Consider the following 27,565-nt stretch of genomic DNA (forward strand, 5'->3'; position numbering starts at 1 on the left):
AAAAACAGGTTTGTAATGTTCATGTTGCAGAAAGCAGCTGTACTACGCATCACTGCAGAATGAGATGTCATTTTTATTTTAGTATTTTATGGTAAGGGAGAACATTCAGAGTTGATGTGTAAGCTTTGATGTCCTTGATGGATGTCACATCAGTCATCAAAGAAGATGGGGGCAAGAAAATGAGATGAGGTATTTCACCAGATGAAGAATTCTGTGCTTCTGAGGCCGCTGTAACCTCTGAGTCCCCTTCATGTTTTCCATATCCAACCACCTGGAAAAAAGTTTCCAAAAAAAAGAAAATTGGCTCTAAGCTTTTAGAATTTGGATCTCATTCAATATTCATCTGCCCTAACAATTAAATACGGATACCTCAATGCAATTCCAGTGACAGTAAAAATCAGAAATGTGGAAAATATGAACAGCAATGTGGGTAACCAACACATTAAGCGTTAGATTACAGAGTTGGGCATTGCAGCAGTTGGCAACACGGAGCTGCCAAACACTCACGTGTACGCTGAGCATTTTTTTCTTGTTGCTTCTGTGAGCTTGGAACCAGGTGACCAGGTCTGATTTGGTAACAGACTTCAGAGCTTCAATCTGCAACCCACAGGAATGAGGTTTAAGCAGCGCGGTGGTGATGAGGCCATTTTGAACATAAACAGGGTTTCCTCAACAAACTATATCCCATTAGATAAAAGAATCTTTTAAAAATAGCATGCAGCTTTAGAATCAGTGTGTCACTAGAGCATAAATCCCCCTTTTTATGCTTTGCATTTAAAACTGCTGCAAAAAGGGACATGCAAGTGTTCTTTTCAGCATCACTTAATGACAAGGGACTACCGACCTCCCGGGCAAGCCTGTCGAAAAGATACTGCTGTGTCACAACTTCATTCCAGTTCCTGTCCACTTCTTCTCCCAGATGGGAGTCTTCACATTCTTTAAGTTTTATCAAAGCTGTAACCTACATTTGGAAAAAAAAAAAAATTAGTTTCATAGGGTTTAAAACTTACTTTACTGTCTTATTCACTGAAGTTGAAAGAAAACCCAGGTGAACAAGGTAGTTCATTGCTCTCCAACTGAACTGTAAATGGCCAGAGAGCAAACGTTTAGAGAAACGACTGCAGAATGGAATAAGAGATGGGATATAAAAGTGAGTCCTTTGTCCAGAAAAAGCTCAGAACTATGCCAGAGGGTGTCACCAAATCCTCCCATTTAGGTGCTGTTTAGCAGTTCAAGGCAGAGCTTTTCAAGATCAAGTTTTACCTGGGTGCTAAAAGCATCTTCAGTTAAATGCTTGATTTTCTCTTCAAAGCAAGAAAGAAACTCCTCTATTTTCTTGTCGACCAACTCAGAACTAAAAGAGAGTTAAATAATAAAATCAGGCAGGAAAAAGAAAAAAACAATACTGAGGGGTAAGGTAGAACAACCCGCAAATCATGAGGGAATGTTTGGGACAGGCTCGCTTCCCTCCCCGCAAAAAGCTCACATAGCTGAAACATTAAAACCTTCACAGATACCACAACCTCAGTAATGGAAGTGTCAAGCAAATGTAAAAGAGGCAGCAGCAGCACTCTGTGCTAATTAAACTTTCACTGGCACTGTATTATATTTGTAAGTTGCGTATTTTTCATATAACCCTTCAGCTTTGGCAGGTCAAACACGTGTAGTTCGCCCTGGCTTTGAACAAAACCATGATATTGTTCTGTCTGCTGAAATGGGCCAGAAGAAGAACAGCTCTCCAGGCTTTGCTGGGCAACAGGCTGAGCTCTTCTGAAGGGCAGTGGGATATTTCCCTCGGTCTCTCCATTACTTTCCCTGTCACAGTCAGGACTCCTGCAGTTTAAAGCAGCTTAAGGCTGTTGCTTTATTTAGGTGCTGTTTTCCAGTCACTGTGCTGCAACTGTCAGCAGCGTCACAAGCTGAGGCCAGGATGACTCTTCTGACATTCCCTTTGGGCTGTTGCACAACTCCCCTCATCAAACTAAAAAAACCCACTGCCCTCCCTGGTTCAAAACATGTGAACTCTTAAAGGAGAGCGGCAGGTGCACAAAAAAGCTCCAGCAAAAACAAATGGAAGCCAGCTGTGACCTGATCTAACAGAACAAGCAGAAGACAACCTGAAATTCTCAGTAATAACTCTTCAGCTGGATGTTGTGTAACGCCCTGCTGCCTGAGCCTCTGCCGGGTGGACACGGTGCAGTAAAGTCGTAAAAAATGGGTGCTGGGAGTGGTGATAAACAGTGACCAGGAAGCACTTACTTGTATTTTGTTGCCTGGGTTGCTACTGTGACCGAGAAGCCAAGAATCCCAGAAGTATTCCTGCAGGTGGGGTACACGTGGTAGCTTAAAAAAAAAAAAAAAGAGGGGGAACAATGAAGTCATTCCACAAGCACAATTAAATTGTCATTTGCAGCACATGCTACAAGGTAAAATAGTGTTGGTACTTCAGAAAAAAAAAATCTTATCTATACATTCTCAATAGTCTTATTTCCTTTATTTCCTGCATCGCTGCACTTCAGTGTTTTCTCATTTTGAGGAAATCCTTTAAGCCTGGCAGAGTATTTGTGCTTGCGTTCCTGCAAACTAATTCATCAGAGTGACAGACCAAGAGCTGTGAAAAGCTTGTCAGGGTTTCCTGAGGCAGACGGGCGGCTGCTCCGCACCACAGAGCCGCTGTGAAAACAGCCCCGGGGAAGGGGAGCTGATCTAGGAAGTGGAAGGAACAACTTTATGCTGAATAATTCCAAGTTAACACACCAGTAATAGATGCAATTCTTACAAGACTCAAAAGCAACTTGGCTGCAGCTTGTATGGATGGCTGCTCTCCGTTTTGACGTGTTTATGTTGCTGTTTCCATTACAATAATGGAGGAATTACTGTGCAGGGAACAGCAGAGACAGGTGTGGAGGAGTTGCCCTCCGTGGCGAACTCACCCGAGGGTCTGCTTGGTTCTCAGGAAGTCAAAGCACGGCTCTTCCATGTGCATCTGAAACGGAGCACAAACACGTTACAGCAGAAGCGACGCTCCTCTGCGGCCACCCCGCGGGCTCCAAACAGAAACGCGACCGTGACACGTGGACACAAGGGATGTGCTGCCTGTCCAGCTACACCCGCTGCACTAAGATGTCTCAGTTTCTGAGCAGGTACCTCAGAGAACCACCTGCCGCACCATCCATCGCTGCAGCAGTTGGGGGATCCTGGCCCAGACACTCACAGATTTAATCAGAGTGAGCAACAGGGATCTGCCGTCCCACGCCACGGCCTCATCTTAGCTCCAGACACAATGCTTTGATGAGTTAGGAGACACAAACACTGACTTACCACAAGCAGCTCCATCAGGGTATATTCCCTTAGGTTCCTGGCACCTGACTAGAGAGAAAATGAAGAACTTAGGGTGATTTCACAGAGTTAAATGCAACAGTTCAGACCGAGGTGACAGCTGCGGCACACACCTCAGCCAGGACTCCAGCACTAAATTACAATTCGCAGCAGGGACAGCTGGAAGGTTCCTTTTTTCCACAGGGACGTCAATATGGCCTCAGGAGAGGGGAGAGGCCCAGCCCAGGCCCATGAGATCAGTGGTGAGGACACCAGGACAGCCCCGAGGCACAAACCCAGCGACCAGCATGACACAGCCCAGAGGGGAGATGTTGCTTTTGGGGAACCCCACACGCTGTGAGACCCGCCTGGGGTTTTGCCTCTGGAGCCCCGGGCAAGTGCTCCCATGAGGTTTCAGCGCGCTCTGCAATGTCCCTGTCCAGAGGCAGCTCTCAAGGCCGGGACGTCAGCACAACCAGCAGCTACCGGAGGGAACAGGCCGGCACACACCGAGCTACCGCGTTACCTGGTAATAGACTGTTACTTCAGAGTTGGCATCACCTTTGTTGAGAGTTTTCACCTTACAGAGCAGATGCGTGTTTGGCAAATCCACCACCCGGAACTGAACAGGGCAGGGATGGACCAGGGGAGAGAACTGCAGCTTTCTGAGGGAAGTACAGACAGCAAAGAGTCAAACGCCTGCTCACATCTTAACCAAAACCAATATATTAATAACACTCAGACAGACGTTATTTTCCCCTTCCCCAAACCAGAACAATGTTTGCTTAAATTGCCACGATGAACGGTCACGTCCGCAAACATGGGCAGCACCGTATCCAGGAGGGGAGAAGGGCATTTCTGCATCGCTCGCAGCCTGACCCCTTCCTCCAGAAAATAATCTTAACTTGATTATAGTTTCCACATATTGAGTGGTGCAAGAGTCAAGGGATACTCACTCAACAACATAATTCAGAAAATCCTTTGCTTCCTAGGAGAGAAAACGTAAGTGTAAGTTTTATTTAGAAGAGAATTCCCAACCACACACCCAGCACATTGCTTGAGAAAGCAACGCCCAAGCAAAGAACAGCCGAGCTCTGTCGTGCCACCCACGTCCCTGTCCCCTCGCCTTATCCCGAGGCCGTCCGGGCACCTCTGCACCGAGCTGCAGAGCAGACAGTCTTCAGGCCGTTTCTTGCACTGTAACTTCTCCAGTAGGAGAAAGCAGAAGCCAGAGAAACAGCATCAGTCATCACAAGGAGGAGACAAGGCCCCTCTCTTGCGCATCAAGCTGGAGCTCTGGAAGGAAACTCACACAGAAACCGCCGCAATAGAAATAATTTGAATGAAGATTTTTAGTAAATCATGACTACGTTCTCAGACCTCCTTCTGTCCCACAGCTCAGGATGGGACAGCTGACATGACAGGACTCTGACCTCCCAAAGGACATCAGCACGTTCTCTTTAGGAGGCTTGAAACAGTTTGAGGACAAACATCACCAGCTAAGACACATCTTGGCACAAATCATCATCGCAGGTTTCTCTCCCATGTCCCGCACAGGCACTCAGCGATGATACGGGGCTGAGCCCCATTACAACCCTCTCTTTAAAACCGTGTGTGACTCAGTCTTAGGGCTGAAGACTTTGATGAATAATGCAGGTGTTCAACAAGGCTGAGGACGACCAGCCCTCAGTGAGGTTTGATCACACCACACAGGCCATCAGATTTCCAGGATAAATGTACTTTGAGGGAAGCCTCCCCCTGTGGAACCACCATGGCAATTTCTCAATATCAAATACATCAACGCATCAAACAATATTATAAACAGGGGCAGCAGGGGAAACAGGTTATGGATGTATTTCCATCACATTTTCCCCTCTCTTCAGTTTAAATCCAAATTCCTGAACCCTCAAGACTCTGTTCAAACTGGCAGCTCCCCAGCGGCTCATCCAGACGGGCGTTCCTGGGCTGCCAGAGGTGACGTGAACCTCCAGACTGCCCGCACAGAAGAGGCACCAGCTGGCAGGTGAGCGCTGCACTTGTGGCCACTGTGCTAAAGCATCTTAAGAACATATTTGAATTTGCGTCAGCTGCTGAAGCTGTACTTACTCTGCTTGTGAAGTTTCCTTGTACGAGACCCTCGACAAAAAGCTGTGATTTGAAAGCCTTAACGAAGGATGAGAGAGACTCAACGGAAAGCCCGTTCATCAGCGTCTGGTATTTATCTGTCATGGACCACCTGCCGTGTTCTAGAATCAGGAGACGCACATCCCTGCAATGCAAGACAGAAAACAAAACCAGAGGCTGTCGAGAGCTGTTTAATGTAAGAGATCCCATTTCTGACTCGGGATCGTACTGGAGACGGGCACTCGGTCCCCAGGAGCGCTGCTGTGGGCTGATCCTGCCCACCCGCAGCACCTGCTGTTGGCTACAGTCGCTGCAGAACGGCAGCTCCTGGGTGTCCAACCCATCCCGCATGGCTGACACGCTGGTTGCAGAGCTGCTCGAGCTCTTTGAGCCACAAGCAAACCCTGGCACAAGCCTCCAGGAGCGCAGAGCAGCGATTCCTGAGCTCTTCAGCTCAACCCCAAGCCTCGCTGTGCAGCCACTTCTTGCCCTCGCCCAGAACTCACTTGGCCAGAGTCTCAGGTTTGATGAGGATGTTGAAGTACGTCTTCTTCAGCTGCTCTGTGATCATTTCAAAAACTGCTGGAGTAAAGCTGAAGTCAGACAAGTAATCAATGATGAGCTGAAAGAGAAGCTGTAAAGAAAATAGTTTTAAGTGAGGTTTTTGTTTTGTTTTTAAAAGGAACCAATTTAAATTTAATCTTATATAATAATTTTTTTAAAATAATCATCATTTGGTCAACATAAGAGACACACAAGGTTACTAAGGAACATTCCTCAACTGTTAGATGTTCTTCACTAAACACTTCTATACCAAATTACAGTCAGTTTTAAAAGGACGGCATTTTTAGAAAGTGAATGAAATAATCTCAATATCCGACATCAATAGAAATTTCCACATTCTACTGAAACAAACCTAGCCAGTAACTCCAACATTTCTGTATTAGATATTCCAGTTTTCCAGGACTCACAGGTAGTTTGTGATTGAATCCTTTCACCCGAATGACTAAGCCGTGCTCTCCAGCTACTAATTTGTACTCCAGCTGAGCGACGTCTGCTTCATAAGCTGGTTCACCAAGATTGTGGGAAAGGATGTTCACAAATGTATCGAATAAAACTATGCTGGATGGAGAAAAAAAAAAAAGAAAGAAAGAAAGAAAGAAAGAAAGAAAGACAGAAAGAAAGACAGAAAGAAAGAAAGAAAGACAGAAAGAAAGACAGAAAGAAAGACAGAAAGAAAGAAAGAAGGAAAGAAAGAAAGAAGGAAAGAAAGAAAGAAGGAAAGAAAGAAAGAAAGAAAGAAAGAAAGAAAGAAAGAAAGAAAGAAAGAAAGAAAGAAAGAAAGAAAGAAAGAAGGAAAGAAGGAAAGAAGGAAAGAAGGAAAGAAAGAAAGAAAGAAGGAAAGAAAGAAAGAAAGAAGGAAAGAAAGAAGGAAAGAAAGAAAGAAAGAAGGAAAGAAAGAAAGAAGGAAAGAAAGAAAGAAAGAAAGAAAGAAAGAAAGAAAGAAGGAAAGAAAGAAAGAAAGAAGGAAAGAAAGAAAGAAGGAAAGAAAGAAAGAAAGAAGGAAAGAAAGAAAGAAAGAAAGAAAGAAAGAAAGAAAGAAAGAAAAAAACAAAGAGATAGAAGAAAAATAAAAATCAATTCCAGCAAGTTCAATGGTACACACCAGAAGTCGTCCAACAGAAATGAATACTTGAGGAAAATGAGATTCAAAAAGAATTTTCAACAAACCTGGAAATACAGAATGCAAGTTTCCCTTTCTCCAGAAAGTACACAACATTACTTAACAAGTATTTTAACATTCAGCTATTCTTTGCAACGAGTAAGATTCCAGCTTCACATAATGGAAGATTTCAAGGTAGGAATGCAATGCCAATGCTCAAGACATGGAATTACCACAGCAAATGAGAGTATTACACTTTCCATAAAGGAACAGGGGATGATAGATGGACTCAGTTATGCTGAAGACTTGAGTAATGAGATGACTATTTATCAAAATGAAAAAATAATAATAAGCTGCAGGGTGTTTCAAAAAGACGGACCCAATTTCAAAGCAGTGTGGCATTTCACGATGGCAATGTTACAATTACACAAATATTTACAAATGATTAAATGAATTATCAAGTTTTAGTAACCTTTTTATAGTGGTAGGAGTTTCATTCAGGGGCGGCTCACAGTTGCAGAGATACAGTGATTGCAAATTGGGTCCATCTTTTTGGAACACCCTGTACAACAAATCAGGCTACACAACGTGGAAATTACAGTCCATGCTTTCAGATTTTTGTCATTGCCTGGATTCCAATTCAAAGTTCAAACTGACAAAGATGTAAACAGATTCATAAAGGCTCTCAGCACTTCCCTCTGGTATGTGTGCTGCTGCTGTTATGTTATTTTTTTCAAAACTTACACTGGGGAATAACACACCATGAAAATCCTCTGCACCTGTTTGCTGCAGTAAGGACCTGCTGCAGAACCACCCTCACTGAACTACAGATAAAACCATACATTGGAAAAGGAAGCCTTATTCTATTACAGTTTAAAATTAATCTCTTTTCATGGTTTTTCACTAAGTACAGTAATTTAGTTACTCTGCAAGATAAGCATAAATAACGTATTCCTTACTTCTCTGCAGACTGCTGTATGAACGGAGAGATCAGATGGAATCGAACATAACCTGGTGGGGAAAAAGAAACTTAAATGAGCAATTGTATAAAAAGTGATGGCTTTCTAAAGTCAACTATATTTCCAAGAGGTTGTTGGTCACAATTCGAGTGTAATGAAAATGGTCGTTCAGCTATAAGAATATCGCTTATATTAAGGCATCATCAAACATCTCTTTTTCACTCCAAAATCTTCCCGCAAAAATCCCAAATATTAGAGAACACAAAGCTGTGTTTTGCAGAATACTAACTCACATGGTGTGACCAATATAAACAAAAAAAGACAACTCCACAAAACATCTGTTTAACAGACACTAAAAAGGGTGACATTCTGCTTGAAAGCAGCAATGTATTTTCCACATTTGTCTCAGATGCAGGCCATATTTTTCTCTTTCTGTAGAACAGACTATAGTCTCCTCTAATTAATGCGTTTCTTTATTTTCAAGGCCATGTCTCAGTACCATATTCTGTCCACACAATTCTGTCCGTAGTCAGACACATTCAGAAGTCAGTGTATTTCAGTGATTCCAGTTTTAAGCTGCGGTATCAGCAGCCTTTCTTTGTCGCAAGGCAGTTTATCTGCTTCTTTTATTGTAGCTAATAAACATCTCAAAAGGACGATGGAAGAGCTGCCGGTAAACACTGAGTTTAAATAGTGAATACTATCACGGGTTATTTGCCTTCAAACAAATTCCAGCTGGTGAAAACAGGGACTTCCTTTTCTTTGGAAAGCCCTGAGACATTTTACCTTTTGGGATTTTGAATTTATCGTCCTTCCTGTACCAGAGACAGCCTTGTTGTGTGCTCAGGGTTTTGACTGGATACTCTGTTTCAGGGCAGTCAGCAACTTTCAAAGCAAAGTCGGTGGCTGACAAAAAGAAAACCCAAACCCAAACCAGAAGTTAGCAGATTTCACTGACACAGCCAGGCTACATGCAATAAAGTCTTCAAGATTATCAATACAATATATTTTTCCCCTCTCAGCTTGCTAAGTTATACAGGATAATCCTTCCCTGGACCTAAGGAACATTTATTTTTCAGTTCCACATCAGGATGATGGCTCAGAAACAGTGCAGAAATGGTGATGCTGCATTCCACCCAGATACAAGTTCTGGGTTTATTTTCATTTGGCTTTGGCAGCAAAGCTAGATGGTATTTAGATGCTTTCAAAACCAGCTAGATTAAGCAAATAAAATTGCTCTTCTCGGGTATCCAGGGCTCGGTGTTAACTCTGTGTGAGGCAAGCTCTGTTATGGCTACAGGATCTATACATCTACACCTTAGAAAAACTCTGGTCTTATAAATAAAAGTATAGTATTAGAAAACAAAATTCAGGTGAACAGACCTCCCATATTTTTTAACTTGCAAAACCAGGTTGATGTTCAGATGGAAATTAAAGATTGTTTCTAAACCACAGAAAATTCTCAAGTAAATTAATGGCAGAAGATTTCACGCATGCTCAGCTGCCTTACCTATGTATTTGTTTTCTTCTGGAAGGTGTAAATCCTGATTTAACTCAAAGTCACTGGCCCATAAATCACTCCAGTACTTGTCAATATCTATTAAAAGACATGAAATGTATTTAGTTCAACAGAAAGGTAACGCTATCTTGTTTCCATCTCATCTCTTAGCTACTTCTGTGAGGATTTGCAGTCCGAGTTTCCTAATGTCACCTGGCTCATCATGACTCTTTCTAAATCCCTTCCTACCAACTCCACTGGAGCAGGACCCAACTTCACGTGGTTGTATTTTGTGTTGTCACCCCTTTAACACCTCTAATGCGTGGATCTAAGTTTGTGCTGCTGTTTTACCTTCCACGCTGTACTGCGTTCCAAACCACCTCTCTTTGAGGTGACACTGCCCTTCGTTGGCAGCGGACAGCAAAACGAGGTTGGCTCTCTGAGGAGTGAGCTGGTTCAGGGCATCAGCAATGATCTGCAAGTTCAAGACAGTATTTCAGTTCAAAAGCAACTCTGGCTGTGCCCGACCCAGCAAAGACTTCTCAGTCTGAACATACGAAGAACAAGACACAACAAGCTTACAAAAAAAGATTTGCTTTCTGAGTATATAAAGAGTGATTCAACTAATACAAAACCTGTGCCTGCATTATGGCTAATTATATGCATATATACGTGCCTACATTATATAGTATGCCTATATTTTCCTTACATCAAAACATGTAATCAGAGTTCAAAGAGTATTTACCTCAGGCTTGTATTCAAACAAGAGCTGGTCTCCTGTCAGAAAATCCTCCTTCTGAAACAACTGCATGTTCTCACAAAGGCTTTCCACATAGTCAACTGGATCTGTCTGCAAGCAAATAGGTAAAGCTACTTTTCACATCATCGGAAAACTACAACATCAACATTCAGTTCTGAGAAGAGCTTGACTGGTCAGGTATGTTGAGCATGAGTTGCATGCTCTGCTTCTTACAGCGCTTAGCTTCAGTTATTAAACTAAATATACTTCATAACCACATAATGCTCAGGACTCCTCTGAGAATCCTGAAATATCAGACATCATCTTTATAGAAGAAATGGCCTTGACCACGTGTTTACAGTTATTAAAGGTTACAGACCCAGCAGAATGCACTCCTTGCCTCCTGGGAACACGAGCAAAGTCACACAATTAAAGATTTAAAGTGATCTGGAAGCTGGAAAGAGCAAACTGAGGAGCTGCTGCTGCATGAGTATCTCTGGTTCTGCTCCTTTCCCAAGTTCTCTGCCATGATGTGCAGTGTGAGGAAGAAGAGATTCTCCTACTTTCACGTGAAAGTACAGACTGCTTTTAATTGTGTATGACGCCCAGCGGAGCGCTTCTTGCTGAGTGATTTTTGGTTTGGTTTTTTGTTTTGTTTTGAACCAGCCAGCATCATACCGTACAGATTGTGGACAGATGCAGCCCACATTTCACCTGAAAGGAGGCGAGTTTGACACATCTGTGTCTTATAAACACAGTGGAAAACATGACCAAGAATTTCTTAAGACACTGTACACCTGAGGAAACAACCTCTCCTGGGACACATAGCTGCGTATCCCCAAACCACGCCTCGGTGACCATGACTCTTTAGGATGGCCACGTACCAGCTCTCGCCATCAACCAGAAGAGCGGGGTGCCACGACTAGGCCACTCATCTGTCCCTGAGGTGCACAACCCGTCACACGAGCACATACATGTCCCTGTTCCTTGCTTTCCCAGTTCAATCCCTGCACTGTCAGTAATCTCTTAACGAGCACTCAAAATCAACTGGCCAAAAAGGCAGGACTCTTAACAGAAATAACTCTTTATTTCCCCAGTTTACACTCGGGTGTTTTCTATCCTTACCTGGCTTGATACTGGGAAGCACGGAGTCTATTAGAGGAGTAGCGATTTTAGGGAGCATAAAATTCTAGCTGGGAGTAATAAAAAGAACCAAGAAGACTAATAAGAACAGCTCAGGACTAAATAACTTCATTTTGATGAAAAAGTCAAACTTCAAATTGGACAACCTCTGTTGGCAACAATTAAAGACAGAATAATAAAACATGTTGCATGTAGGGCAACAGGGATTAATTCCTGTTATATCCAATACACTAAACAGCCATCCTTCACAGATTCTTCATTCTTCTTTACTGTTCTGGGGAAAGCTTTTGTTAGGAGAACACGGTCTGTTGTAATCTTGTAACAGTTGAACTTTGCTAACAAATTCATAAAGCCTGTATTCCACTAAAAACCACCATGCGACATTTAACAAATGAACTTGTAAATCAGTGTAAACTTGTTCCTACCAAAGAAATCCACCGCTCTGTTATCTATCACTGGGGTTGTTGGCAGCGGTCCCTGGTGTCTGTATCACTTGCAAATCCACTTCTGTTATTCAAAGGCCACTCAAGACACTCAATATCCTCCATATGCTATTTCGAAGGCAGAGCTACAGATGCAAGGATTTGCTAAAAATGACATTTCTAACATCCTGATGCTCACAGCAGACTGGCAGGTCTTAAGAGTGTCTGAAAATACATGGAGCATCTGGAAAGAGAAAAACTCCACCTTCAATATTTCCCCCTTTTTTTTTACTATCCTTCCTGCATCTGTGTACATTAAAGAAACCAACAAACTATACGTGTAGTGCACGGATCTGTTTTCCCAAAAGGACATTTTAGTGCTATTCAATAAAATCAAGTTACCTAATAAGAAACAGAAGGTGGTTACATGCAGACACAGTAAGAAAGCCAATGAAGTGAGGCTTCTCAAATTATCTAAATTGTGTTCCCTTCTTTATCTTTAATAAAAACAAGTAAGATTTTTGCTAATTGCTATTGCGATAAGCCAAGGAAGACTTGACATGAACCCACATTTAACTGCGTAATGTTGTCCCACCTTTCACGCAACGTGGCTTTTCTGTGCCCAGAAATCAGCAGTGCCAAAACCAGCTTAAAATAAGTGAAATTAGACAAAAATACTGAAAAAGCCCAAACAATTTGCGGAGCACTATTAATGGGCACAGAACTTCACGCACAAGGGTCTAGTGGTTAAAACTAAGAAAGAGCTTACCTACCAGGTGAAGAATGAATAAAATAACATTCAATTCTGTTAAGGAAAAAGTCACAATATTTCTCTGTGTAGAATACATTTTTTTTCGCAAAATACAGTCTCATTGAGTACATAATTTGTTTCTGGTTGAACTTTGAAAATGTGTTTCAAAATTAAAAATAAGTCCTTTTCATGGTTTACCTATATCAACACAAAACAGTGGATGAATACCTGTTCCTGGTAGTGAAATTCATTAGCTTCAATCTTCTGGATCTCTTCCCATATTCTGTAAAGAAGGAAGAAAATAATACAAGTGCATTTTCTCCATTATTCTGTAACATTTATCAAGAATCTGAAAAAAAACTGTCTTCTAGGAAAGGCATCAAGGGTGAGTTCAGTGATTCATTCAGAAGCCAGTGTTACACACATTCTTTCCACACAAAGGGCATTTCTCGATTTGCAGAAAGTTTTGCTGTATTCTGAAGACACTTAATTACAAAGAGTGAAAATCTGGTCCCAAATTAACATAAAGGCGAACACCAGAACGTCACAGTCCTGACTTCCACAGATTTGGCTCAACAAATTTATTTAAATAAATGCAAAACTGCACCTTACATCTACACTAGTTCAGCTTACTAATATTAGGAATCAGACCACAATAAATCTAACTAAAAGCACCAAGAAAAAAGCATAAACATTTAGAAAATTAGTTTTTAAACTTTTTAAATGGATACATTTCCCACACAGACAAGCTTTACTACTTCACTACTCAGAGTTTATGCTCTAGTAACTCCACAAAAAGTGCAAACAAGACAAATAAAAGGCTAACGGAGAAGGACAATCTCACAAATATCTGAGGTAGTGGCAAATACTTGCCTTTTATCTGGCCCTCTTTTGTGCAGCATCTTTACATACTGAAATACAACGTGGGCCACCTGCAGACATAACGGAACAGATTAATTTTTCCGAACATTAAGAAAATAGTAGGAAAACCAAGTTGCAGTAAACCATACCTCGTAGAAGTGCTTGTAACCTTCATCAGTCAAGGTCACAGAAATGCTGAAGATGGAGTAAGTGGAGTTCTGTTCAAATCCTGTCTCACCATTTCCTCCATACAATGCAAGAGCCCAAAATCTATGGATGAGTTATAGGTACTTATTAATCAGTCATTTCGGCTTTATTTGAGCTTAGTAACAATTAGCATATCACAGCTTTACTTCAATGGCTTTCAACCCACTTACAGTTTACGCAAAGCTTTTCCAACCAAAGAACCTCAGGATACAGAATTTAAGAAAAACAGTGAAAAAGCTAAGTTCTCTTTTTTAGATCTCTTAAAAATCAGCCACAGGTACTGCTAATCCATGGATCACAGACCAGAAACCACTTAGTTCTTACTCGGGTCTATCATCAATTTAAAGAACATCACTACAAAACGCTGATAGGAAAATGCGGACTCGGCCTACTTTTATATATATAGAAAATATATGTACACAAAATAGAGTTTGCTTTTATTTTAATGATAGCAAAACATTTAATAATTATGCTTAAAAAATACACACTTTTTCCTAAGGAAGGAAAGAACGCTGCCTTTGCCTTCATGTCCCACCAACCAGGAAATATAATGAAGAGGCTTCACCCTAAAAGAAAATTTGAAGGACATTAAACGCGAGGAGATAATATGTTTCACAGAAAGAACTTAAATCACTAAACAAATTACTAAAATACACACTGTCTGTTTCTTCATGGCAAGTTTTGCATTTTCAGGAAGCATTAGGATAATAAACTAAAAAATGTGGGAGTTGAGAACATAATGACTGATTTGAGTCAGTGAGGAATGACACAATCAGCTGTGTACCAATTCCACTCAATTGAAACTGATGCAGTTCTGGTTCCTGTTATAATTCATTTAAAAAAATGTTCCCCTAGCTGAACCAAAGTAACCTGTAACACAAATCAATGAGATTCTTTGGTTTGTTGTGAAAGGCAATAATTATTGACAACATGAATGTGATAGAAGTAAAATGAAGCACCACTGTACCTGTAATGCTGTTCTTGTGGTGGAAGCGCCCAAGTGATACTCAATGAATGAATTTTCCTGATTGGAACAACTGAACACAAATAAATATATTGAATATAAATGATTAGACATAGATAAGGAATTTTACATCATGCAGAAAGAATGGTTAAAATTTATTCAGAACCACAGAGAATTATTCTACAAAGTAGCCAGATCACACAAAGGAAATATGAAGCTATGTATTCAGAACATTAAAACAAATCCATTTTTCTTACCTCTGTAAAGCTTGTGAAATTCTGGTGTGTCAAAAGGCTGAGTCAGGTGGCCAAAGCTGGGCTTGGGTAAACCACTTGAAAGCAAAATTAAAGCGTGATGTTACTGGCAAGGACTCAAGGCTAGACTGAGATAATCACAAGACGTGAGCACCCCTATCTCTGACGTGACACGACCAGAAAGCGACCCTTCACAAAGGCTGCAGCCCAGGAGCAGAAGTTGACCTGGGATCCACATGACAGAGTCATTACCCAAGATTTTGATCCCACATCAACTCCACCCTCTCCATCCGTCCAACACGGTAACAACAAAAAGCTTGCTCTCCTACCAGGAGAAAGCAAAGCCAAGCACAGTTAAAAAATTCCAGAGTTGGCCCTGGATTCATAGAATCCTGATGAATTTTCTTGTGGGGACGGGGAAACAGGAAGGATGGGGGTCAGGAGAGACAAATATGTCTCTGTATGGCATTAGACTTTCAAATGTGCATTTCCACGCACCACAGAAATAAACACCTTGCAAAACCAGAAAGAGAAAGGGGAAATAAAATGCTTTTCAAGTCTGCCTTTTGCAGACCCCACTTTTTAGACAGCACATTGGAGTGAATCATCAAAAAAAAAGGTCAAGTTCTAACCAGTTGCCACCCTAAGGACAACACTTAAATTCAAGGTATGGTCTTAACTTATTTTGCTTCTAATTATTTTTGACATAAAGCAAAGATAAGAAATATAAAATTATAATCTAGGTTTGAATGATTTGTCATAAAATCAAGGTATCAGTACATATTAAGCAAACACTGCTGCAAATTAGCACCACATGGCTTGCAGGCTAAACAATTGTTAAGCATAAAAAAATCTTCCTGAAACAATTAATGCCAGTCTTTGATTTCCAAAGTTGCCCCTTTTTTTTTCTTCCCCAGTAAGGGGTGTTTCTTAAAAACAGTCATTTTAAGAACAGATGTTATAATACGTAATGCCTTTAAGGATCAAAAGAATCTTACTTATTTGGGATCTCAGAGAAGATTTCTGTCACCCACTTTTCCAATGTATCCAGTGTTTCTAATAAAGAAAGAAAAAAATAAAGCCAGAAATGTAATTTCCTGAAGATCTAAGACAAATACTTTATCTCAACAGTTTAAAGAGGCTGCAAGTCAGTATATTTTAAAATTGCAAAGTTCTAAATTATAAGCTTCAAAGCTGTTGGTTTGAGCGAATTCTTAATATTCACTGAACTCTATCTTTGGTCATAGCCCTGGTTTTGCATATGCTGCATAATCCTGGGCTGCTACAACTGGGATTTACATTTCAGTAGCACCTGACGTTACTGTGAAAAGGAATTACCAACTTAGCGATCTACAAAACTACCAGTACTTGCTAGACTCATTCCATCCCTCTACGTCCAGAACACACACAGCAGTTTTCACACCCAAACACAGTCCTACGGTGCTAAGGAATCCTTCTCCTCATCCTCTTTCCTAAAGGAAATGTGTCAAGAACCAGAACTCTTAATTTTTTTCTCAAATGACCGATTTGAGATGGCTTAAGTGAGCATTCTGTATTCCAAAAGTGATGCGGTATATGCTAAACAACAACAAAAATGTGGCATGGGGGTGAGGGAGAAGAGGATGAGACTCTCTTTTGTTTTAACAGAGATAGAAATATAAAGCTGACCTGGCTGGCTGTGTGTCCCCATGTTTTTCTTCCCAATCATCAAAATATCTCCATTTTACAGATGAGAATTGCTATCAGTTTTGGTATTCAACAAAACCCCTAAGCACAAACCTAACTTGAATGTACACAACTATTTTTTTTCAGCACAGGTCTCTACTACGTACTTAACATCAAAGAAATTTCATTATTTTATTCTCAGCCAGAAACAACCCATAAGTCTGACGTTCTTTGCTGAAATGAAACATTTCCATAGCATTATTCAGTCTATGGGGGAAAGAAACTTAGAATCTGTACTCTTCCCAGAGAAGTGTGGTTTATTTTAAGACCTCTTTTGAAAGAGTCCCAAACAGAACAAGACAACTGGGAGGCCCATTCTCAGTCTTCGCACTATTGTCTGTGGAGGTTCACCATTGATGGCAGAGAAACCAGCAGCATTAAGCCATTTAAGCGGTTGGACTCTACATTCCTACAAGATTCTTTCTTAAATATATCTTTGAGATTTCACCTTCTGTGTTAATCTCGAACGTATTCAAGAGTTTCAGTTAAAAGTTTCTCATGAAGTGGCAGTATGACAATTAACACAGCATAATTGCTGAAGTTTCATTTGGAAACCAGGCTAAAATCTACATATAAATACATCCTGCAGGACTGGACAACCCACTAAAGCGGCTTGGGCTACAGCTGAACTGGTAACAAAAGCACTACAAACAAAAAAAAAGCCTGTTTTTAAGGAACAATTGATGTTACCTTTGGATTGGACAACTAAAGTCATATAGTGAGCAGAGTAATGGCGCTGCCAGAAGTCCCTCAGCCTGGTGTAGGTATCAATATTATTCATTTTGGGCTCATGTTTGAGTGTATCTGCATTACCTGTAAACATGAAATGGTGGTTAGTTATCTAGATACTGGTTACATCAAGATCAGATACAGCAAGAATTTCTTTTCCTCCCCTGGCACTGACTTTAGTCATAGTAACCACATTAAAAATACTTAATAGAAATTTAGAGTTAAGAGAATGTTAACTGAAATTTATTATCTTCCAATTTCTAGTTCCTACTGTAAGGACAGTTGATATTTCTCTGACAAGCGAGGACAGAGTCCTCTTGCATTACCAGATCACCCATCCCATGCACCGCACAGCTCACTGCATGTTGCCAACTGTTCCCTCATCAATGAGCTTGCACAACAGGGAAGGGAAAAAAGAGGAAAATATGATGTTCAGTATATGTCACTATAGAACTTTTTATAGATCTACGTTTTAAAGCTGGCTAACTATATTACCCATCACACAGCAATTTACATGCTCCCCAGCATCACAAGGCTGAGGGAGCCAGGACTCTCTATCAGCCAGGAGAGGAACGACAAATTCGCTTCTGCTCCACTCACATGGCTGTGAAGATCCACTTCTGCAAGTTCAACGGTGACTTATTTACTTTGAAAAGCCTCCTTGGACACAAATCCAGAAACACTCTCGTTTTCCAGGAAATTTTAGTATCAAAAAACAAGCTTAAGCAAGACATGGATGACTCAGAGAGCACCGCCTTTACATTAACAGAAAGTTCCATGATTATATGCCCAGGGCAACCCAGCCTTAACATCAGCAAAGAGCAGTACTAGAATAAAAAGCATCTTAAGCAGACAGCTGCTTTTATTCCCAAGCACTTTACTGTAAAATAAATGATTGTCCTAATACTTCTGAGCAAGGCTAGTGTTTGCTATAAGATAGCTCATGTTAGTATATCTTCTAAGTGGTTAAAAGTTGATCACCGCTTTATAACATAAATTCAGAACTTACCCCAAAAAAATTTCTTCATAGGATGTCCAGGCTTGGCAAGACTCCCAAATAGCATCTCCTTTCTGTTTGCATCAGAGGGTCTTGCTAGCTGATACTCTGTTAATTTAGAGAATATGCAGTGGCATGCATCAAAATTGGAGGTCACATTCCCAGGAAACAAAGCAAAAACCCCAAGCAAACTGAAAAGGAGATGTACCCCACAGCTGGAGACTGAAATAGTTTTGTTTTAATGATGAGGTAGTGAAATAGGATAAGAAACAGGACTTGCTAGGAGTAATGAATGTAAGTCAAGAGAAGAGGAAACCTGTAGCTCGTTGCTGAGAAGCACAGAAAGGGATAAGGAGGGGAAGCATGTAAAGCCCCAACCTGTCCCATCTGAATGTTCTCAATTTGATAAATTTAATGGGAACACAAGTCCGTCAATATTCTACAGTCAGGCCCAGCAGAAAGGGCCAGAGAGCAGTTACAAACCTGTTTCTCCCATATATCACATAGAACAACTTCTAGCCTAGCAGTGAAATATAAAATTAAAAGCCGAGCAAGATAGTTTCCAGAAATGCAGCTTTACAATCAGTTTACACTAATCTAGATATGGGATTCTGCCCAAATCAAGAACTCAAACTGCAATTTCCTGTTCCTGTTTTTGCTGCTAATAAGAAGTATGCACAGGAGAGCTGTAAAATAATTATTTTGGCTGGGTTAGTCTGCAGCCAGTTCAACAAGCTGACGCAGTTTAGTGGGCAGCTCGTTACTCCAGTGTCAGTAGGAGGGAAGGAGCGGATCCGCACGACGAAGGCAGTTAAGTTGGCTTAAGCTGTTGAAAAAAACACACCTCAACTCAAAGGCAGGTCCTTGTTTATATTGACACTTAATTAAATTCAAAGATCAAATCGCCCAGTTTTCGGGGTCAGAGGACAGATGAAGACAACTTGGAATACACATTTGAAGCAGTTATATCTGCCAGCAATAGGTTTTTTTCTAAAACAGTGCAGTTTTACAGGCAGCTTAGAAGTATTCATGACACACTAGAAAACAGAGTGAACTCTCCATTCACTTCTATGCCAGGTTCAACTTCCTTCTGTGAAGCAAATTTGTAGTTATTAACATGTTAGAATAAGGAGACAAGCACAATGACCTCAACTTCTTGTATTTACTTCACGGAGGGCTGGAGAGAACACTGGGTCCCTGTTGGTGCTTTAGGCATGTTGTTCACTGTTTATTTCTTTAAGAAGACGGGCTAAACACACAGAAAAATATATTCTTACCACTGTCTACAGCCTCGACTTCTCGGTCTATTGCATCTCTGATCATTAGCGGGTGAATGAAGAATTGTGCCCACCTATGAAACAGAAAAATTCTTATGCTTTTCTTCAGTGTCTATTAAACTAGGGAAAAAAACCCCAACGCTTAAAGCCAACATCCACTATTTTTAGTTTATAAGCTTGTCTTACTAAAAATTATGTCATTCTTGACTGTACTGTCTTAAGGAAAGATAAAAGCCAGTTTTGTGATAGCATCAAAAACCAAAGCGCATAGAGCAGGAATGAATTGGTTGGATACAGTTGGGTATGACACTAGTGGATGCAGGAGCATCTGCCTTCGCATCCTAAGAATGATCACACCAGAGACCCATCTGGTCTGGTTCCTGGCTCTAACTGGGACCAGCATCAGATGCCTCAGAGGAAATCCTCGGTTGTTCACTAGGAGCAATATGTCCATGGGGGAAGTTCCTTCCTAACTCCAGGCAACAAATTGTTGATTTATGTCCCGAAACATAAGGTTTTATAGCCATTACAATTTTATTATCTACTATATCAGTCAGTGTTGTTGTTCTCCTGTACCCATAGAGAGCAGAGCAACGGAAAGGGACAAATCTGCAATGAATGGCGACTTTGCAGAAGGCTGAGAATCTAATATTTCTGGTTTATTTGTTGAGTTTCTTTAATGATGCACTGAACTTGTTGAAGCAAAAGGTTAACAGTAACACATTGCTGACCGAGTTCTATGGCTACAGGAGCCATTAAGCTAAAGAGTATTGAAAGGTGACATCTTTCAGTTTCTTTAGATCCACAAGCGCTTGAATGAGCAGGAATCATCAGCAGCATCTGTTCATTTTCTTTGTAGGAGACGCTGCTCTACAGAACTCATAACTTCTGTTTCTCCTTCACTAAGCGAGCTGTTGTGACAGACTGCAATTAAGTTTTTTATTCTTTTGCACTTTCAAACATCTAAAAGCTGGGCTAATCTGCAAATGAAAGCTGAATTTGGCCCAGTCAAGTAAAATTTAGGCAATACTTGGTAAAATGTGCAAACACTTGTTCTTGGCATCATCGCGGAGATGTATTTTGACCAAAGTAAGATCACAGTGGAGTCTGCTCCCTCCTGAGGTATTTTGCAGCACCAAGAATTCCCAGCTGGCATGCTCTTATGAACCAGTAATTTCCTCTCCCTGAAGGAAACCATGCTAAGAGGTGGAGCCTTGTTGTAGTAACATATTCCACACCAGGAAAGAGCAAGTTAAATAGTTTCTGGCAAAAGATACATACTTGACTGAATAACCTGGATTGAGTTAAATGTATCCTTCTGAGGCACACATTGTACCATAACTTTCAAGGCTGCCCTTCTACCCACTTTGATGAATTAGACTTGGAACAAAAAAAAAAGAAAAAAAAAAAACCCACACTAACTATCAGGACGGATATTTCGAAGGATGAATCACCGGGATTCTGAGAGCACGTCCCCTCTGAACAGCTGTCACACTACATAAAATTTCTCCAGTCATCGATGCTACTAGTTTAAGGGTGGTAAAACACTCAAAACCTACGTGCATTAAGACTTACACGTGGATCCTAAGTAATCACACAGCAGCTACACAGGCGCTACCTCAAAAAGCAGTAAGATACCCAAAGGGAAATCGTATTTCCTTATATTCAATATCCTCTGTGGTAGCAGGAGTACCTGTGGAAGTTCAGTAACAGCCTTAATCACCCCAAAATGAAGAACTGACCAGCTACACCTGACCTCCTGAGGCACAATGCAAACATTTGCTGGCACCTAATCACTGTTTCTATGAAGTTACCTATCCAGCGCCTCTTTGAAATATTTCCTCTGCACATCGAACTGGAAGACCGTCCGCTCACAGTCAGTCGAAGCGTTGTCACTGCCCCCATGTTTCTTCAGAAACGCATCAAACCCATTCTCATCTGGGTACTTCAAACTGCCCATAAAAACCACTGGAACAAAAATCAGCAAAATTACCGAGATGACATTGATTTGTTATTCCTAATTACAGCTACAGCAACCCCCCTTCTGCATAGAGTTACCTACAACAGTTCCCACGCAGAGACTAAGTAGCAACAGACCACAGAACCTGCTGGATAACCAGTGTAATCTGTAGCCCCAGCCTAGTTTATAAAGCCATAGGTAACATGCCTCCTCCCATATGTAATGGATAACAAAGAATGTTAATATATGTTAATGCATAGCCGGCCCAAGGGTATGAGACACCTTCTCCCATATTAAGAGATCGTTACTCAATATTTTTGTAAAATCACAAATTTATTCAACTAATCAAAATAAATCCTGGGATAGCTGAAATAGGAAATGATGTTAAAATACTACAGAAATTCGGAGCTAGATAGCACTCATTTTGCACTGAAGCTGGAGAAGATGACACAGGAGCAGATACGTACTGTGTTCCAGGAAGTGTGCTAATCCAGGCAGATCTTCGGGATCGGAGAAGCTGCCAACAGCAATGCAGAGGGCTGCTGCGGACTGGAGAAAATACAACACTCAGTAAAAGCTGCTTCAAGAAACACTTCAGGAAACTGGCAGAAGTATAAGATAAATCAATCAGGACAGGCACAATAAAAAGGTCTAGTCTGAATGCCTAATCACAAGAAAGCTCTCTCTGTATTTTTTTCACCCTACAGCTTTAAGTACATACCTGTTTTTCTGTACAGCCTCTCTTTCTTGTCTCTTCCTTTTCAGCTAGCTCTTCTAATTCACTGTCATCAGGATCATTGAAATCCTCGTTATCTCCATTATCGTCCTCGCTGTCACTCCCCTCGTCACAGTCCTCCTCATCAAAACCTTCTCTACCATCTTCAATCTCAGCTCCAGAGTCATCATCATCTTCATCACTTTCCTCTTCAGATTCATCATCGTCCCTGTCTTCCTCCTCCTCCTCAGATAAAGCAGCTGGGGCACCATCCAAGTAATTAAAATCCGAAATCAAAAGTGCACATAAGCCATTTTGCAGTGTGATATACCTGGAAGAATAATTATTTGCAATGAATACACTCATTTCCCAAATCTGAATTTTCAGAATCACAAAAATGGCTGTATTTCCTGCAATAGTTCTGTGCTCTTCAACTGAGATTTCCTAATGGTGGCTAACAAAGTGAGCAGTTTTATAGTGGGAAAGTAAAACCACTCTTCTGCTATTCAACAGCTATAAGAAAGATGCAATTCAAGGCAGTAGCAGAAGCCCTTCTCCCCATAAGGTCAACGACACTAATTGGGACTTTTATTTCTCTCTCTGCAAAATATTTAAGCCACTAGCGCCCACTCTGAGAAAACTTCATGTACTCGGAATAGACAAACCCAAACTTCAATAGCTTGTTATGCTTCTCAGGCTCTTGGAAACATATATTATGCAACAGAATTAAGATCTTAGTCTTCACCTCTAAAAAGGCCCTGCAGACTCCATTTTATTTTATCAATGCTTTCTATCACATGGGGTCCACAGATGTAGGAGGCATCTGTTAGAAAGAACAAATCTCCTCTGCAGGCTTAATAAAATAAGTCACAGAGAAGCAGTGACATACACAGAGCTCTCTCTGTGTGTATATACGTACAGAGAATTTTTATATACGTGTGTGCATATATATATAGACCCACAAGCCCTATGTTCAGCAACCATACTACAACTTTTCAGGCTGTGGGCTGCAAGCACCAATGCTCTGCAATATTCATTTCCCATCAGATCTGGAATAAAGAGTCACAATTTGTCAAATTAGCCAGAACACCCCTCCCAGGAGCTCGTGTTGGCTCGTACACCAGCTGCAGAAAGGAAGGAATGCTGGATCCAGAAACTACCTGAGCCAACCTAAGAACTAGTGTGATAGAGACAGGTGGTACCTGATCCCACAAAAAAAATGCTAGCGTAAAACAAACTCATGGTCACACCCACACCCCCAGAAAAACTTGAGTTACAGAGCATAGAATTATAGAAGAGTTTGGGTTGGAAAGAACCTTTAAAGGCCATCTAGTCCAATCCCAAGTTTACAGCAGATCAGGACACTTTGCAATGTGGCCACTGTTGTAATTAGGTAGGAGAAATTTCAAAGCAGATTTCCAGCTCAATCTCCATGACAAGTACACAAAAGAAAGGGATGTTGTGTGTTTTCCAACTCCATGGTTTCCAAGGTTTCTCACATGTTTCCTTCATGGTTATCATTATGCAGTTTCAATGTTTCCAGACAACAGAAACATGTGTTATTATCAATATTCCAATTCAAAATATTCAGTCAGTATCAGTTTTGCTTTTTATTAGAGCTGCAGGGTACCTGCTACAGCTCTGCAAACCAGAGACCTGCCTGGAAACAAATTACTCCAAGTACTTCTCTCCCAACTGAACTGCATGGGAGACATGTTTGGGGGAAAGGAGTAAAGCAGGTATTGTGACAATAGTTAAGCAGCTCAGAGACAAAGAAAAAACCCCACACTTCTTGGACTACCAAGTCTATGAAGAAAACTAAAGAACAAATGTTTAATAGTTGTGTTATGTTTCTGAATTATGACCACTCATTCAACAGAAATTGAGAGCACATACTCTGGGCCAGGGCTTCATAATCATTAACACACTCATTTCACTTGCTGCAGGACCTGAGCAGCAAAAATCTGTTATGACCAAAAGCACAAGTGCATTTTTGCTTGTTCAAACTACAGCACATCGTGTATAACTTGCAGAGGTGCTACAACTAACTGCAGCAGGGACAGATGGCATTCGATCCATGCGAATGTCTGGGTACAAATTTAATCATCCACACATTCTGAAAGCCATTCTGTTTGCATCATATGTATATGTCGCTTTAGCCAGCTGCAGCATTTCTGAACACATAACAGGGGTCCTGAAAACAGATGCCCTGTACATTCCGGCACTTCAGCCCCTGGAGAGCAAGAACCCCAGGCAGGGACAAGTTGACTTTGCTACAGCACATCTTCCAGCACATCCACCTTCTTCTGCACGTCCGCATACAGCTGTCGTCTTCAGGTTTTCGTAGCCCATAAAGAGCGCTGGCTTCCCGCTGATCGACAGATAGTCACAGAAAGCAGAGCACAGAACAGTGCTGGCCTTCCAGGAGAAGGATTTGCCATAAAGCTGTTTCGCCAGGTGTATCTAGTAGCTCTTGTTGATCCTTTCCACATACCTCCATTAAACTAATGGAGCAGATGACACTAATTTTACGTTACTCATCTTCAGGCTTCTGGGTGTTTCATATCAGGACAGAAAGCACCCAGTAGTGAGGCAGCAATTGAACCAAGCTGCTGTAGGAGACTCTCAGATTTCGCTTCAGGAGAATCTAGAACAGTTTAGGTTATACTGAGCAGAGGCACCAACTGGCATAGGTGTTCTTTACTTTTTCCATGTTTCAGTCCAATGGAAAAGGAGATGTGTAATCAATACATAAGTATCAATTAGTATGCAAAACATCAGACAAAAACCACAATCACTCAACGTAGCAACAAAAGTAAGAGTAGTCCAATTGCTTTTTTGAAGGACTGTACAGCATTGATACAAATAAGACAAATATAAAAGAAAATTCAAACTCTTTAAGTTGCTGTTTAAACATGCTGGACAAGTTTAAGCAGGATTGTTGTCATACCAAGTTTGTTAGAACAATGATGATTGTTTAGAAGTTAAGTAAATACTGAAATACATATCAATGCACAGTAAACACTTAATGTTTTAATTTCCCAAATTACCCAAAACAAGCAATACAATACTCCATATACGGATAAATTTGAATAAAACATATATTTTGATAAAGACAACTACCTACTCACAGTTCTAAAGAACAAAACCAACTTTGAACATGACAATAATTTTTGTCCCAACGAACTCACTTTTGAAAATACATTTTGCAATCTGTCAGAACTCTTTTGTTTTTATGATCACCGTATTTGAGAAGATAAACTATAACATTTTCCACTAAATTAAGTTTGATGCCACCAGACAGTCACATTAAGCCCACTGTGACTGGTCTGCAGTATACACCATCACTGATGCATGAACAGAGGAGAAATTGTATATGCATCAGCAAAGCACCCGCCTTTAAATTTACTTAGCAGGTCTGGTATATAGTTAGCAGACACAGGCACATTTTACTTACAGCCACATTGAAGTTCTCCTTCCTAAGGGTAACATTTGTGTCTGTTCTGTGCAAGGCTCACTTCCCGCACGTGGAAATCAGCCTGAAAAGATGCGACTCTCTGCTTCCAACTGAAAAAAATCCATTCAGCATGGAGAGCAGGATTTCTGGAAGATTTTGGTATTAGTTTATCTTATGCTATAGCAAACACACCCCCAGTTCTCTACAGGCAGAGAAGGTTCTTGAGCCTCAAAATAAATAGCCGGTGACAATTTGCAATGGACTTCCCAAGCTTTGGCGTTGTGCTGCCTCAGGTAGCAAAGGCAGAAGTTTCCTAAGCCGACAGTCCCTGTAACCATGAACTCTGCAGGAAGCGGAACCTCCTGCAAAGTCGCATGAGTAAGAACATCAGGAGAGGCAAGCAGGAATCTGGAGGAAGCAGCAAGGAAGGAGAAGAAGGGAGGGAGCAAGGTTGTCCCTAAGCCAATGGGCAGAGTCCTCTTCAGGCAGCCAGCAGGGAATTTCACTGTCAGCCAATGTCACTGCAAATCCAAAATTCAGTTCCAGGCTGAGGCAGATTCTCTCCTGACTGCACAGATTAGACATCATGAAGAGGAAAGACAAAAAAAAAAAAAAGCATCTCTAACAAGGGCTGAATAATCTTCTGCCTAACAGAAATACCTTATAATAGTGTCCCTTCAGGAACAACTGACTTAAACCTTTGGAAGGGCTCAGCCTCCGCTGGCCGCTCTCAGCTGTGTGAAGGCCACAGACCCTGGGCTGTGCTCAGGGAAGGTTAAACCACGACAAAGGGTGATCCTTCTTAGCACTTTCAGGGGTGTTACTCAGAAATATACAAACAAAAAACCAAGCAAAACAGCAGCGTAAAAGTAATTTTTGTCTCAACTCACAGACATATTTGTGTGAAAACTTGGAAGCTCAGCTAAAAGGAGAAGAGCAACAGACTTTTTCTAAGTTGGTATCTGCTCTGAAATACTTCAGTCGCATTCCACACTTCAGCTTAATGCTTTTGGAAGGGAGATGCCTGGACAAGGGCTGCAAACTAACAATTCGATGTCTCTGTGCCTCAAAAACGTAGTAACACAGCAGAGCCTTTGAACAAACGCTGACTTTTCCCTCTATGCAGCCCCAAGCCTATCGCTGAGCACAAACCAGACAGCCCATCTTGACAAGAAACACAGCCGTGGACCCTCCGGCTCCCTTTTCCACAGCCAGGGGCGGCTTCCCCGCTCACCCAGAAGAGCCCGACTTGGAGCCCCGGGGCTGCCGGCCGAGAGCCCGCCGAGCTGTGGCGGGCGGCCCCGGCCCCGCGCCCCCTCCCGCGGGAAGGCCCCAGCCCGCCCAGGGCGGCCCCAGCGGCCTGTCCTCCCCACACCCTCCTCAAGCCTTCCCGGGGGGAGGCTGGAGGCCGCCGGCCCTCACCGGTACTGCTTGGGGTCGCTGGGGGACTTGACGATGTCGGGGTCGCCGAGGTTGGCGCCGGTACCGGCGTCCCCGGGCTCCTCCTCCTCCCCGTGAGGCGAGCGGCCTCTGGCGTCGCGGCCGCCCTCCCCGGCCTGCTGCCCCACCGCCAGCTCCGGGCAGCTGTAGCTGGATGTCGCCTTGTTCCTACCGGGCATGGCGGCGGTGGCCCCGCAGCACGGCGGCCAGGCAACGGCACGAACCGGCCCCCGCGGAGCCCGGGCCGCCCCCGCCCGCACCCGCGCCGCTCGGCCGCTCCGTGCGAACGCGGCCGCGAGTCTGCGCATGCGCGGCAGCCGGCGGCCGCCCCCCGCCCCGCCGCGAGCCCCGGCAGCTTCCGC

At 42.0% G+C, this 27,565-nt stretch overlaps 1 protein-coding gene across 1 annotated transcript; it reads right to left on the bottom strand.

The window, feature by feature from the left end:
* Positions 1-53: 53 nt before the first annotated feature.
* Positions 54-27,558, bottom strand: NRDC (nardilysin convertase). The gene is made up of 31 exons (XM_065655939.1): positions 27,186-27,558; positions 22,313-22,637; positions 22,059-22,140; positions 21,446-21,599; positions 19,632-19,705; positions 18,367-18,462; positions 17,319-17,441; positions 15,902-15,959; positions 14,907-14,980; positions 14,653-14,722; positions 14,174-14,251; positions 13,628-13,748; positions 13,491-13,549; positions 12,846-12,900; positions 10,308-10,412; positions 9,914-10,037; positions 9,575-9,661; positions 8,851-8,970; positions 8,065-8,116; positions 6,414-6,564; positions 5,949-6,076; positions 5,425-5,587; positions 4,275-4,306; positions 3,845-3,983; positions 3,322-3,369; positions 2,934-2,986; positions 2,260-2,343; positions 1,264-1,354; positions 845-961; positions 508-597; positions 54-271 (listed from the first exon to the last, which is right to left on the bottom strand). The coding sequence occupies exons 1-31, from the start codon at positions 27,509-27,511 to the stop codon at positions 74-76; spliced, it is 3,477 nt and encodes a 1,158-aa protein (XP_065512011.1). The 5' UTR covers positions 27,512-27,558; the 3' UTR covers positions 54-73.
* Between the last annotated feature and the right edge of the window lie 7 nt (positions 27,559-27,565).

The sequence above is a fragment of the Caloenas nicobarica genome, chromosome Z (genome assembly GCF_036013445.1).
Source record: "Caloenas nicobarica isolate bCalNic1 chromosome Z, bCalNic1.hap1, whole genome shotgun sequence".
Taxonomy (NCBI): domain Eukaryota; kingdom Metazoa; phylum Chordata; class Aves; order Columbiformes; family Columbidae; genus Caloenas; species Caloenas nicobarica.